General features: G+C 40.3%; 1 protein-coding gene across 1 annotated transcript in view; it reads left to right on the top strand.

Moving 5' to 3' along the window:
- LOC109480255 overlaps positions 1–14,286 on the top strand; it is a 29,081-nt gene that overhangs the window by 4,059 nt on the left and 10,736 nt on the right. Inside the window, exons 4-21 of the mRNA XM_019782404.1 lie at positions 91–259; positions 435–690; positions 873–1,027; positions 1,497–1,591; positions 1,767–1,927; positions 2,270–2,438; positions 2,641–2,827; positions 3,343–3,501; positions 4,093–4,188; positions 4,554–4,683; positions 7,583–7,862; positions 8,855–8,985; positions 9,292–9,412; positions 9,603–9,783; positions 9,976–10,225; positions 10,435–10,589; positions 11,072–11,166; positions 11,349–11,497. Coding sequence (XP_019637963.1) covers positions 91–259; positions 435–690; positions 873–1,027; positions 1,497–1,591; positions 1,767–1,927; positions 2,270–2,438; positions 2,641–2,827; positions 3,343–3,501; positions 4,093–4,188; positions 4,554–4,683; positions 7,583–7,862; positions 8,855–8,985; positions 9,292–9,412; positions 9,603–9,783; positions 9,976–10,225; positions 10,435–10,589; positions 11,072–11,166; positions 11,349–11,497 — 2,939 coding nt within the window. The remainder of the gene's footprint in view (positions 1–90; positions 260–434; positions 691–872; positions 1,028–1,496; positions 1,592–1,766; positions 1,928–2,269; positions 2,439–2,640; positions 2,828–3,342; positions 3,502–4,092; positions 4,189–4,553; positions 4,684–7,582; positions 7,863–8,854; positions 8,986–9,291; positions 9,413–9,602; positions 9,784–9,975; positions 10,226–10,434; positions 10,590–11,071; positions 11,167–11,348; positions 11,498–14,286) is intronic.

Genomic DNA, 14,286 nt, shown 5'->3' on the forward strand with positions numbered 1-14,286 from the left:
TTTTTCTAAAGTGATACTCGTTGTTAAATGTTGTAAGTCATCTAACAGCGTCCGCCAAAACTTATAATTTTTCTTTTCTAAATATATCAGGTGCTTCATCAAGCTCGCTACCGGAATCACAGTGAAACAAGGATCACGTGACGTGTCAGGTTTCCGTGATTTCTTCCCAGACTTCCTGTGGCTGTTACGTGACGTAACTCTGAAGATGGAGAATGAGGACGGTAATGAAATGGATCCCACCGAGTACCTGACGAAAAAGGTTAGGCATAGGATTCGTCTTTTCCGATGATCAAATAAATGAAGATGGAAGATGACGTAAATCACAAAAGAATTGCCCGGGATGCTTTGCCTATAGTAACGTTAGCATGTAATGGAAATTTTAAGGTGTTTACCAATAACTGCTTTAATCGGTCGTATCTTATACTTACATGTAGGTCCTTAAACGCGATCCTGGAGCTTTTGAAGAGTCACAAAATGATAAAGTTGGGCGGGTCATCCTCACATTCTTCCCAACTGTGGAGTGCGCCAAATTGGTGCAGCCTTCGGGTGACGTTGAGGTCATGAGAAACATCGCTCAGCACACAGACAACCTGAACCCAGAGTTTAACGAAGGTGTAAACGCGCTCACGGAGAGGCTGTTGCAGAAGTCACGAGCAAAGAGAGGCTACAACAAAGGCTCGACTGTCAGTGGTGAGTATTAAAGAAATGAGAATATACGTTATTGTACATTTTTAATTCTGTGTTAAGTTTGTAAACAAAATGTTATTTACAATCGCACCTTTTACTTTTGATGCAATTTAATTTAAACTCAATAATCTTAGTTATAGAGTTGGCTGCTAGATTGATAAATCTTGCATGTAATTTCCTCCTAGGCCTGGCCCTCAGTATCATGACCAGACAGTATGTGGAAGCGGTCAATGACCCCAACGCCATCCCTGCCCTGGACAACACCTGGCAGAACACTGTAGAACTCATGACAAACAAGGCCATTGATGAGGCAGTCATGGAGTACAAAAAACAGATACAGGTGAGATCTCTTACATCTCCTCCCTGTTTCAGGAACATTTTCTGTCCATTTTCCAGCAACCTGTGGTATCAGTTACTAGTTGTCAAATGCACTAGAGAAAAGTCTAAGTACCTCTTTTTCTTAAGTGACTCATAGCAATTATAGACATGATACGCATGTATGATAACATTACAACTTGATTATACTGTTTACAGCATTATTTACATAGAACTTGGAATGTAGCTCTCTGTTACTAATTTTGTCATACGTCAAGTACTACCATAATCATTCCCTTGATGATTAATGTGTTAAGTTCTTTGATTGAAACCAATGTATTCCTAAGCAGAAAGACTATAGCACATGATTTTTAAAACTACAGGTCGATGTCACCATGATGCTCACGTCCCTCTGTATTCAACATGCCACTAATCATAAAGCATTCATAAGATGGCTGACGTTTAATAAGTGCCAATCTTATTTCAATCTGTAGGATCGGATTGCTAAAGCCCGGGCGACTGAGAATGGGGAAGTTCCATTGGAGGAAGATGGGGCATCCGAAGAAAATGAAGCTACAGAAAATGACCTGTAAGGAAATGTCTTACGATAATTTCAACTTCACATTTCTACAAACCTTGACCAAAGTTATCGTGCAAAATGCATATTGGGTAGGACTTGCTGAATCTGCACTTCAATAAATCGTATTCAAACATACCTTATACCAAGTTCATGAAAGGGCAACTTTTCGTCTCCTTATATGCAGGAACATCCCCAGACAGCCTACCCTCATGGACCTCCACCACGAGTCGTTCAAAGAAGTCACAGGCAGGCTTCTTGAGAAGGTCGGCCATTTTGGAATCAGCTCAGAGAGTCAGGGTACTGATGAGCAAAACTCTGTGGCGGAAAAAATGCAGAATCGCTTGGGTAAGCACCTTTGAAATTTTGAATAACTGAAACCTTAATTTATTCTATTGAGATGAATGAATACACATTTTAACTGCACCCAAAGGTCAGATCACAATGGATTTAAAAATATTTAATTACCTGCTGAAAACTAATATGTCAATAGAATACCAAGTCGGTTGAGGGCATTATATTTGGTTTCCTGAATTTTTACATTTTGAAAAAATAACTCTAAATGTGATCTGAAATTCTGTTACAATAAAAATATCACTTAAGGTCAAAGCACTACAGAGAAAGCGTACAACCATCCAAAATCGGTATGCTCAAATGCATATAATTTCTCTATTGTGTCATTCATTGTAGTTCAAAGAGAGGAGCGTACAGTGGATCATGTGGCAGCCGACGGAAGCATTCAGAAGAAGGAGGGGTTCGTTGTTACTGGCGGCGAGCTCTTCCAGTACATCCAGGAGAACAAAGAACTGTCCAGGGGCTTCTGCCAGAAGACATTCGAACTCTTGTTTGGCCCAATCAGGTAACTTACACCTTCAGTTGAGTGCTAAATGAAGACAAATTTAATATTTGAATATCTGTCACGACTTATAAAGAGTTGAGTTTTTGAGAGTTGAATATGAACTCAAATTGATTACAAGACTAGTCAAGTCAAGTTTATTGCGCAGCAGTTGCATTGGATACAATGTATGGCAAATACATGATACGTCTCAATGGTTTGCTAGGGTTAAGGGACAGTCGCCCCCTCCCGATTATGACTTCAAACAGCTGATGGAAGAGTTGGAGCATGCACACAAGAAGTACTACGAGCAGGCACGTGGTCCGGAGAAGTGGGTTGTCTTGCAGGAGATGACAAAGGACCTTAAGCAACTGGAAGCTAATTTTAATAATATCAAAGGATTTGAGAAGAAGGTAATGTTTTGCTTTGCATTGAACTGTTAAATGACATGGCAGATTCCAAAGCTATGAAATTATCAAGTTAATTATGCTTACCTTCCCAGAAGTCCTGTCCCTTCATCTCCAAACAAAAAGTCAGTTACCTGCACTAGATGTCACCTGTCACTGCCATTACGCCTGTCACCATTACGCCTGTCACCATTACGTAACTAGACTAAATATTGTAGCAGACACCCTGTGTTGTTGGAGTACATTATGTAGGGTGACAGAGCTAGAGTGGCTGCTCACCATATGTTATATATAAATGTGTTTGAGTAACATTATTAGAGCAGTAGTTTGTTGGGCTAACCCATAATGCATTTGCTTTGCAAATGTTACCTTTCTAGTGGTGTATGTAGTCATTCTACATGTCTGAATTATAGGTTCAGACTGCTAGATATATATTATGCTATTCAAACTTGTAACGAACAAGAAAAACTTAATATGTTACGAAACGCAGTAATCAAAATTATATTATATATTTACTCTAGGTACTGGAGGAACAACAGAAGGCACAGGAGGCAGAGATCAAGGCCAGGGAACAGGAAAGGGAGGCGCAGCAGCTGAACAAACAGAGAGATGACATGTTGAAGGCCCAGCAGGAAACTTTGGAGAAAGTACAGCAGCAGCACAAGGAGCACATGGACAAGGTACTTGAAATGAAAATTCAGTTATCATTCATCAGCAATGATGTTTTGGTAGGATCGGTGATTAAGAGCCATTATCATATAGCCAGAAGGCGACGACCAATCAGAAGACTCAATTTGCCATTGGTTATCAGGCCGTAACCTCAAAAGTGGTCGGTTATTAGAATAACCGACCACTTTTTGGACCGTACTATTTTACAGGGGACAGGGCACTAACGGTAGTGTTAAAACTTACCGTAAAACGTATTGTTTAACAGATAAATGTCACGTGGTAACCACAGATGATTGCCTAGATGGTCTGTTTTTCTTTCCATGCCATCTTGTTTCACGTTATATAGGATTTTTGTCAAATACGTGTCAGTTGGATAGGCTATATGATAATTACCTTAATGCTCCGCCTTTTCCTCGGTGTATGAGATAATCCCTAGGCCCTGGTCACGTGCGACAACCGCTCCGCTCACTTGGTGGTTTATTCGGTGGTTATCGCATCTGACCAGGGATTATATCTTACCATATACACCTCGGGGCGGGGTATTAACTCTTTACTATTACCCTACTTCTTCTCTAATATGACTTCCACTGTATTAATTTTAGTTCGAAAAACAAGAGCTTGAGCGACGGGAAAAGGAGGAAAAGAAGATACAAGAACTTACAAATGCACTTATGCATGAACAGGCGCAGATGGCAAAGGTAAGAAATTAGTAATAGGTATATTCAAGGACATTAATTATACACACATATACACACATATAATGTCCTTGGTATATTTAATTTAAGAAAGTAAGGATTTATCTATTTCACACATGTTTATCCCCTTTAAGAAACGTTTGAGACGGCAATGAAATTGACAGACCACAGGCAAGTCAACATGTTGTTTTTTTCATAATATGATCATTATTACAGCAATTATGTTCAAATTAAAATTGCAGCAAAAGCCAGATTGACATATTTTTTTACTATGGACTCGTTGACATATAACACAACATTCGTCTCTGACCAGTTTAGAACAATTGCGTCATAGTGCTTGAAATTGCTTTTGTTGACTTTCTTCACAGGAGCGTAATGAGAGAGAAAAGGAGAAGGCGATGGAAATGATGAAGAGTATGCAACAGGAACAGGCAGCCAATAACAGGCAGATGATGGAATTAATGGGCCGAATCCTCGAGAAAACAGCAGCTCCGCCGCGTAAGTGACATTTTGATGCTCCAATAAGATAACTTCTGCAGGAAAACTAGAAATACAAATACCTACTTGTGTAATGTTCCAATCATACAATTAAAATTGTCAAAATATTAAACAAATCAGTCTAATACAATATTTGTGTTCTGTTAACAGAGTCAACTGCGTTACACTATAGGCGACTAATGGTATTTGTTTCTTCCTTGCCGCTGCAGCTTCTGGCGGTAGGTGCACCATCTCGTAAAGGTGATCACGTTGCTGTTGTCAACAACACACATCCCAACCTACACTTCTCAGCTATATCCACTGTCAACCTGTAGAGAAGAAGTGCACGTTTTGTGATTCCGCGCACGTTATTCACATTTACAACACTACAGTACATGTTACTGCAACCAGTAGTAATGCAATTTGATGTGAAAGTTCCTGACCGTAGCGATTCTAAATCTAAAACGAGCAAATTTTGAAATATCAGATTTGATTTGATTTATTATGCTGTATAAAACTGTCAAAATAAGCAGCATTTTTATAGGGTGCTAGCCCTTATAACTGGATTATCATAATTGTGATTTATCAGGACTCGTATATTCTTCGGCTCATTAGTACGTTTGCATCAACTTTTGTAGAACACCTTCTTTCCAGCGGTGTTTGATATGTTTTAACGTGTGCCTAGAATTTGGAGTGTACCTGATGGTGTGTTATGTAGTATGTATATGTGTATGTTTTTTATGTCGTATGTAGATATCCGATTTCATCTGTGTATGAGCGCTTATATGGAGAAGTCTAGGACAGTTAAGATGCTATTCATATGTGGATAAAGGAGTTGTATATGCGTCTTCAATGAACTCCAAAAGTTTGACAAAAAGTATTTCATGAATTGAACTATTAACGAAGAGACAATGATTAAAAAAGTACACTCTAAACATGTCAATATATTCTCTAGAAGTACCAAAAGCAACATTTTGCACCAAATGTGCCTATCTATGATTGGAAACTACAAAAATTCAACAAGTTAAAGCACCTTTTCTTAAAGAATAAAAAAAATTAATGATCTAGGTCAAATATGTTCATTCTTTGATACGTCAATAATCCTTACACAATCAAATATCCACATTGCATTCTTACGTATTACGTAGAAGGCAACAAAAATCAAGGAATTCCATTAGATTGAACGCTAAACGCAATCTAGACATGTACGCCAATCTGCTATTGATAGTAACAACTATAACCAAGGACATCTTAATTAGTAGAAAGCTGCCCCACTATAGATGCGGGGGTTTGCTTTTCGTGTGTTTGCTTGTGTGTTCGTAGTTATCAAATACAGTAAATACACAGGACGTGAGAACCGTAGACTGGTAGGAAGGTAAAATTGGAGGTCAAAATGGTCTCCCCACAGGCTGATAGGAAGTGAATAGTACCAAGGATACATCCTTGTATGTCTTCAGTTTCCTGCCATATTCAGGTCTACTAGTATCTGTTGCGGCACGAAAATATATATTCACAACAACTGTGAGGTTCCCAATGATGAATAAAACAAAAATTACAACAACTCTCGAATGTTTCACGGAGATGTGAAATCTGAGATTGATCTTGCTGTGCACTTTGTTTCTAAAATAAACCTTGACTGGCGTGGATCATTATGTGTACATATGTTGTTGTTGTGTTCTCTTTATATAGTATTGTTACCAGAAGTTTATACCCGAGTGTTTGCAGTCAGCGGGCCTCAGCCAGTTGAAATGAAGCTATTAGTTAGTCTGTCTATCCTTGTTATTCAATCGTATGAATGTAAGAGGTGGACGTTAATGACATGTGTAAAGAAAGATCCGGGTACCGAATTGCAACGTTGCTTCCCAATGAAGCTTTGCCTTTCAATAACCCTTTTGAACTTTACATGAACTCGCCGGGTCCATTGTCCCATTGTCCAGGCACCCGTTACGCACACAAGGTGGATATTTATTGGCCAGTAACATAGATATAACTAGGCAACCCATGATAGAGGCGTCTCCAACGTCTGTTGCTACCATATTCTGCCAAACACTGGAGGCGACCACAGATGTTCATGGCCTCAATTAATGTCCCCTTTTCAGAAAAGTTGAGTTAAGGATCATCTGCAACAATATATATTGTGAATTTCTAAGATTCCTTTCGCACATCGATTTTATCGACGACCTGAACGGATCACAGCTACATGCGTTATGAATCAGACAGGAGAGTAACCCGCATTTAAATTTTGCCTCAGTCCTATTAGTAATCGTGACCTTGTGACCAAGGAGGTTTCAATTCCATGTTGTGAACGCCAAAGCTGTAAGTTGAAAGAGTTAAACAAAATGGCGGACGCTGCACTGAAAATGAAAGTACGAGAAGGAGTTGTTTCTTTCTTTTCACATCCTGGATAAATGTGGAAGCAAAAGAGGTAGCCATTAGACTTATACTGCGATTTGATTTCACTCGAATATTTGTGTATCTTGGTAGAGGGATCAGATATTTTGTGTCATGATGATTTTTGTAGGGGGTTTTTGGCAGTGGGCGTTTTAGTACCATGATGTCATTTTAAGGGCCAACATGTGGTTTTATAGTTTCAACTATGGACGCTTGAATGCAAAAGTAAAGAGCAATGTGTGTTTGAGGTGACACGTTGTTTAAGAAAACTCTGAGTCGTGTTCATGATCCTTACCGATTGTTGTGAAATCACGAAAACTATTTATCCAACAGGGCAACTACCATAAAACCCCATGGTGACCTCACGAGACTATTGGAAACCCCCAATTGCAACCAAGTCTTTCATACGGCTAAAACGGGAAGTACCAGACAGGTGAAAACAGGTGCTCGGGGAATAGAGGGCTTAGCTCTCAATGGCAGTTACCAGAGCAAAGATTTTCAACTAGGTTTGATTGCTAGGTACTCCTAGTAAATATGCCCGGGGCACATTCCAAGTTCGGGTTCAGGGTGGAGGAGCTGCAGCCTAAAGCAGGTGGGAAACCTGTTAAGGGCTCGTCCATCCCGCTCATTCTGCCGAACGACATGAAGTACAACGCGGCCACCGGCGGAGTCGAGAAGGTTCGTGGCAAACGGACTGGCTTGTACGTCGTTCCCGAGGCCCTGGATCTACTAGAGGGAATCGAGGAGCCCGTGAGCGTGCCGGCAATCTGCGGGCCCGCTCGGACTGGGAAAAGCTACATCCTCTCCAGGTAGACGTCACTTTACATGTAATATCTATTAACTTCATTTGCACACATACTATGTGTCAACAATTAGGGTGCTTTTGCCATGTCATCATGAAAACAGAAACAATGGCGTAACTGACAGTTTTTGCAGAATCTATCATGCATTTCCATGCACAGTCACCTTTTACTGTAGCCAGTTGATCCCAAGCTTATCGGTGTACAACTTTAAGCAAATAAATAAATGGAAATGTTGTACTGAGTCTGTCGCTGTACAGTCTGACATTGCATAAGATTGTGCCATTTGTAATCTACCTCCTTGTCCGCTAATTTCGACCGCGAGATCGTCGTATGATCAATACCCAGGGCACTCGATAAAAACTGCCTAAAAACAAGATGGTGGAATTGACCGTGAATTGTAGACAAGGCACAACAAAGCGTTGTCAGGCTAGTACTTGTTGACGTAAGCGGAGCAAACCACTTGGTAAGAGGGGCGTAAGAAATTGATACATTTTCGTCAGAGGTGTCCTGTTCCTTTATAGGCTTTAGGTCCTCTTTTTTACATGGTGTAATTGAGTTCTTGAATAATTTATGATTTGATAGTTTCCAGCAGCATTTTGTTTCGCTAACGCTAGTAAAGTTATATTGATAGCTAGGAGTACATTTTGTGATACTAGTACATAAAGCAAAGACATATTCATGTCTTCAGCTAGTACCTATTTCAGTGGCATATCATATTTTACAGGGTAAGGTTAAGTCACTACCTGAATGTACGGGCAAGTGCAGGTATTTCTGCACAGGTCCAGGTACTGGCTACCTATGGAGCGTTTGTGGATTCCTTTTGCTTGCTGCACTGATTGCTTTTGAAATGCTTTTTACATCCATTGTTGCTAGTGAATATTCGAGTAGTTACAGCTCCTATTTCATCTGCAATATTCACAAATACAGTTTTGCAGTTGAATAGAGATTGCAGTTTTGCAGTTGAATAGAGAGCTTATACAGCCTGGAATGCGTTGCAGGATGCTGGGTACAGCTGATGCCTTTGCACTGGGCCATCGCACGGACCCCGAGACGTTTGGTATCTGGATGGGCACCAAGGTGCTGCGGGGGAAGGACTTCACTATCGTGCTGCTGGACACAGAAGGAATAGGTACGACAGGCCTGTGATGTTAAATACGCTCCAGTAGCAATATAAGATTCTTTATGATAGCTAGTCTTGAAAACACCATGTCTTGTTCGGCTGATTCAAAGTGTTATTCATTATATAATATTTCTCCAAAACAAACAAAATTTCCCCATTCACCATAATAGATTGTAGGTTGGCTGTGCTAGTTTCGAGTCTCCGCTAAGCTTTGCCCTAGGTTGTTATTTACTCTATAGGTATTATAACGCATAGAAGAGATTATATGCTTTGTGTTTGACAATACCACATCAAACAAATCATGTCAATCCTCAGACGCGGTCGGTGCCAGTGCTAGCCAGGACGCCTCTATCCTGGTGCTGACCATCCTGCTGTCCTCCCAACTCATCTACAACTCTCAAAATGTGCCGCGCAAGGGAGATCTGGAGAAGATGCAGTGAGTAGATGAACTAAACAGCACATGCTATTTCCTCTATACAACTGTTTCAATAATGAGTGTAGAAGAATAATCCTTCTTGCTGTTAAATCACATTTTGCCTCTAGTTATACGTCTTATTCTCTGACTACGCTCTATGACTTCTTAAAATTACTAAAGGCTGAATGTGCTTTATTCAACATATCTTTAGGTCCTTCATTAACCTGGCTAAAGGTATCACGGTGAATCAGGGAAAGAGGACAGACACGTCAGAAGTGTCAGCTCTCCGTAAGTTTTTCCCAGACTTCCTGTGGCTGTTGCGGGACGTAACTCTGAAGATGGAGGATGATCACGGCAACGAAATACACCCCACCGAGTACTTGAAGACTAAGGTAAGTATAGAATATGTGGTGCACCGCCAATGTCACAAAAGATATTCTTATGAAAGCACAATGATAAGAGAGGTTTACCATAAAGGCACTAGTATACGTATATGATAGAGATTCCAAAGTTATTGGTTGGCTAATTCTTCTTAGCTATATTGTTCAATACTCAGCGGTTAATAATCTTTTTTTTTCATTTAGGTCCTTGGAATTCAGCACGAAAAAGGGTCAACCAGCGACAAAGTAAGACAGGCCATCCTTAACTTCTTCCCATCTGTTGAATGCGCAACCTTGGAGAGACCTTCTGGGGATGTGGATATCATGAGCAGCATAGCTCATAACACGGACAACCTGAACCCAGGGTTTAACAAGGGTGTAGAGAACCTCATCCAGATGCTGATACAAAAGGCACGTCCAAAGAGAGGCTGCCACGAGGGCTCAACTGTCAATGGTAAGTAGACCTGGAGCATCAATGTAACCGCACTCACTATTATTTCTTCGTGTACTTTCTGTACTGCTGTATATATGTCTCCATAGTAATATTTAGAATTGATAAAAGAATTAATTTTTTACTGACAGTGACTCTATGTATTAGCTTGATGAAGCCTGGCAAGCATTTTGACACTTAAACGTATCTATTATGCGTACACCCCACCCCAGGTGAGGCCCTCAGTATCATGACCAAACAGTACGTGGAAGCGGTCAATAACCCCAACGCCATCCCTGCCCTGGACAACACCTGGCAGCACACGGTAGAACTCATGACAAACAAGGCCATTGAGGAAGCGGTTAAGGAGTACAAAAAACGGATGCAGGTGAGATCTCTTACATCTCCTCCCTGTTTCATATCACGAACATTTTCTGTCCATTTTCCAGCAACCTGTGATTTCATTTACCAGTTATCAAGTGCACTAGAGCAAAAGTCTAAGTACTTATTTTTCTTAAGTGGCTCATACCAATTATAGACATGATACACATGTATGATAACATTACAACATGATTATATTATTTACAGCATTATTCAAACAGAACTTGGAATGTCTCTTTCTGTTGCTAATTTTGCCATGCGTCTACCATAATCATTCCCTTGATGATTAATGTGTTAAGTTCTTTTATTGAACCCAATGTATTCCTAAGCAGAAAGACTATAGCACATGATTTTTAAAACTACAGGTCGATGTCACCATGATACTCAGGTCCCTCCGAATTCCACAGGCCATTAGTCATAAGGCATTTGTAAGATGGCTGACTTTTAGTAAGTGCCTTTTTTGTAAGTGACTCTTATTTCAATCTGTAGGATCGGATTGCTAAAGCCCGGGCGACTGAGAATGGGGAAGTTCCATTGGAGGAAGATGGTGCATCCGAGGAAAATGAAGCTACAGAAAATGACCTGTAAGGAAATGTCTTACGATAATTTCAACTTCACATTTCTACAAACCTTGACCAAAGTTATCGTGCAAAATGCATATTGAGTAAGACTGGCTGCATCTTTTTCAATCGTATTCAAACACACCTTATATCAAGTTTATGAAAACGGCAACTTTTTGTCTCCTTCTGTGCCGGAACATCCCCAGACAGCCTACCCTCATGGACCTCCACCACGAGTCGTTCAAAGAAGTCACAGGCAGGCTTCTTGAGAAGGTCGGCCATTTTGGAATCAGCTCAGAGAGTCAGGGTACTGATGAGCAAAACTCTGTGGCGGAAAAAATGCAGAATCGCTTGGGTAAGCACCTTTGAAATTTTGAATAACTGAAACCTTAATTTATTCTATTGAGATGAATGAATACACATTTTAACTGCACCCAAAGGTCAGATCACAATGGATTTAAAAATATTTAATTACCTGCTGAAAACTAATATGTCAATAGAATACCAATTAGGTTTAGGGTAGTCTATTAAGTTTACTAATCTTTACATTTTGAAAAAAAACTCTAAATGTGATCTGAAATTCTGTTACATTAAAAAATGACCTTCACAATAAACAGTTCGAGAAGGTCAAAAGCACGCTTCTAAAGCAGGTCGGCCATCTCAGTCCAGGGGTCCGTGAGAACAGGACCGTTGTGGACACGTTGCATAATCGCTTGGGTAAGCATCTTTGAAACTTATTCACCGCATCTCTCTGGGAGGAAAAAGAAGTAAAAAACATTATGTGATCTGCCTGACAGTGGCAGTGACATAGCTCAGTAATGGGTATAGGTATACCTGACCACATTTCCTTATTTATCGCAGTTCAAAGAGAGAAGGGAACAGTTACTGGTGGAGAGCTCTTCCGCATCATGCAGCAGAACAAAGAACACTCCAAGGACTTCTGCAAGAAGCTTTCTGAACAGTTGTTAGACCCGATAAGGTACTTCGAACTTTCTCTTGAGTCTGTGCTAAGTCAGAAGGCCCTTGAATCCTTTGACATCATGACTTCATCCTGTTGTTGCTAAAGACAATTTCTATAAGAAATTATGATTTAGTTCATGGGATTTGCGATCTGCTTTCTTTGTAGTTGATTCCAGATAATATCATTTATGTGCATCAATTTTTTATATGCTAGGAAACGTGTGGAGTCACCTCCCACATACGATGAGTATGACTCCAGCCAGTTGAGAATTGAACTCTGCCATGCACGCCAGCGGTACGAGAAGCGGGCACGTGGTCCGGAGAAGGGTGCCGTTCTGCAGGAGATGACAAAAAACTGTGAGCAGCTTGAGGCTGGCTTTAAGAGGCTTGAGGAACATCACAAGAAGGTGATTCACAAATGTCAAATAATGTTTAAGTTGTGTAACACCCTGGCGGCCCCCATGATGGATAAAGCGGATTGGAGGGAGGGGGTCTGGGACCAGGAACCCACTACCTGATGATAACAAGAATGTCTAACTCTTTATTATTTTATTGTTTACACCCCATTCGTTCCAACGTAATACCTACACCTTCACAAGCAGAGATTTCAGATTTCTTCCGTTTAATTTTTTAACGCCACCCGAAGACTCTAAGAAAACATTCCTGTTTGTTCTGACTGGGCACTTCATCATTGTCACTGCTCCAGCTGATGCGGGAAAAGCAGAAGAGGAGACAGGCAGAGCTCCGAGCTGGGGAGAGGGAGAGTCAACTCCAGCAGCTGCGCAGCCAGGCACAGGACATGCCGCAAGCCCACCTGGAAATTCTGCAGAAAATGGAGGAGGAACACAGAAAGATGATGGAGGAGGTACATGCATTTTTATCTATTAGTAGAAATGTGTACTTTGTAGAAATGTGCTCTTTGATAGGACACTGATAACGTGTTGATTGTTTTTGCAGATAGAATTTTCAGAATTAACTAGAAGTCGTGTTAGATCCATCACTATTTATCATTGCTGATATGACTGAACTTCTTTCCTGATACACCCGCAGGCAGCACAAGGAGCAGCGGAAGAACGGGAAAAGAAGTACCAAAAGCTACTGGAATCACTGATGGAAGAACAGATGAAAATGATAGCGGTAAGCGATATCAGTAATGGCATAACAAAATTACGTACACAGCATTGGATGCTTAGATGATATCACATGTTCTGGAAACGTGATGACATTATGGCATGGCAAACTTGAAAGTAGCCCGTACAAGACAATATGCAACTGCCAAGCGAACTAATTGTCAATGAGTACGTTATGTCACACAAGATGCAAAATGCTTATTGAAAGCACCAAGCTTTTTTCCTTAAAGTATCGCATATGGAGGTATTAAAAAGATACTGCATTGCCATGATACACCCATGCATTGATAGCTTTTAACTCCAAGACTATTATTCCTCAACACAGCCTTGGCTTTCTTACATATTGTTGTGGTTAGAATAACTTGTTCGCTTCTTGTTCTAACTGGTTTCATGGTCTTCAAACAAATTTCCTTTGCAGGAAGAGTTTGAATCAGCTATGAATCTGGAGCTGCAGAGAATGAAACAGCAGATTGACTCAATCGTCGCTAAGAAATTGATGGAATGTCTGAGTGAGGCCGTCGATGATTTACCATCTCCTCGAGCTCGTAAGTAGTCATCTTCTACGCCCAACTTATCCAAAGAACTTTTTCAGTGCATGTACAATGTATGTATATACAATGTATGTATATATGTATGTCTTACATTGACAGACCTCACGGTCCCATACTACATGCTTATAAACAAATACATGATCACTTTTATTGTACATTTACTAGACATAGCGTATTGCTAATTGTAGAAACAATAGATAGTTTGCACTACTGATGATACTACAACACGACACGTTCTGTCAATCTCGTGGATTATCTGCAGTAACTGAAGGTGCATGTATTTATTTTATTCATTTATTCATTTATTTCGGCTTACAGAGAAGCCAGGGTGTCCCAATTACTCAAAGACTATATTACTAAGGGACACCCTGGGGGAAAAGATGAAAATCGTTAAACATGCATGAGAAAACATATTACAAATTACATACTTAGTGAGATATACAGTTAACAGCTATATACGATAGTACAATGATTTGTATTTGTACTTTTCTTGCAGCTGCGGA

Source organism: Branchiostoma belcheri, unplaced genomic scaffold (assembly GCF_001625305.1).
Source record: "Branchiostoma belcheri isolate BF01 breed outbred unplaced genomic scaffold, Haploidv18h27 scaffold50, whole genome shotgun sequence".
Lineage (NCBI taxonomy): Eukaryota > Metazoa > Chordata > Leptocardii > Amphioxiformes > Branchiostomatidae > Branchiostoma > Branchiostoma belcheri.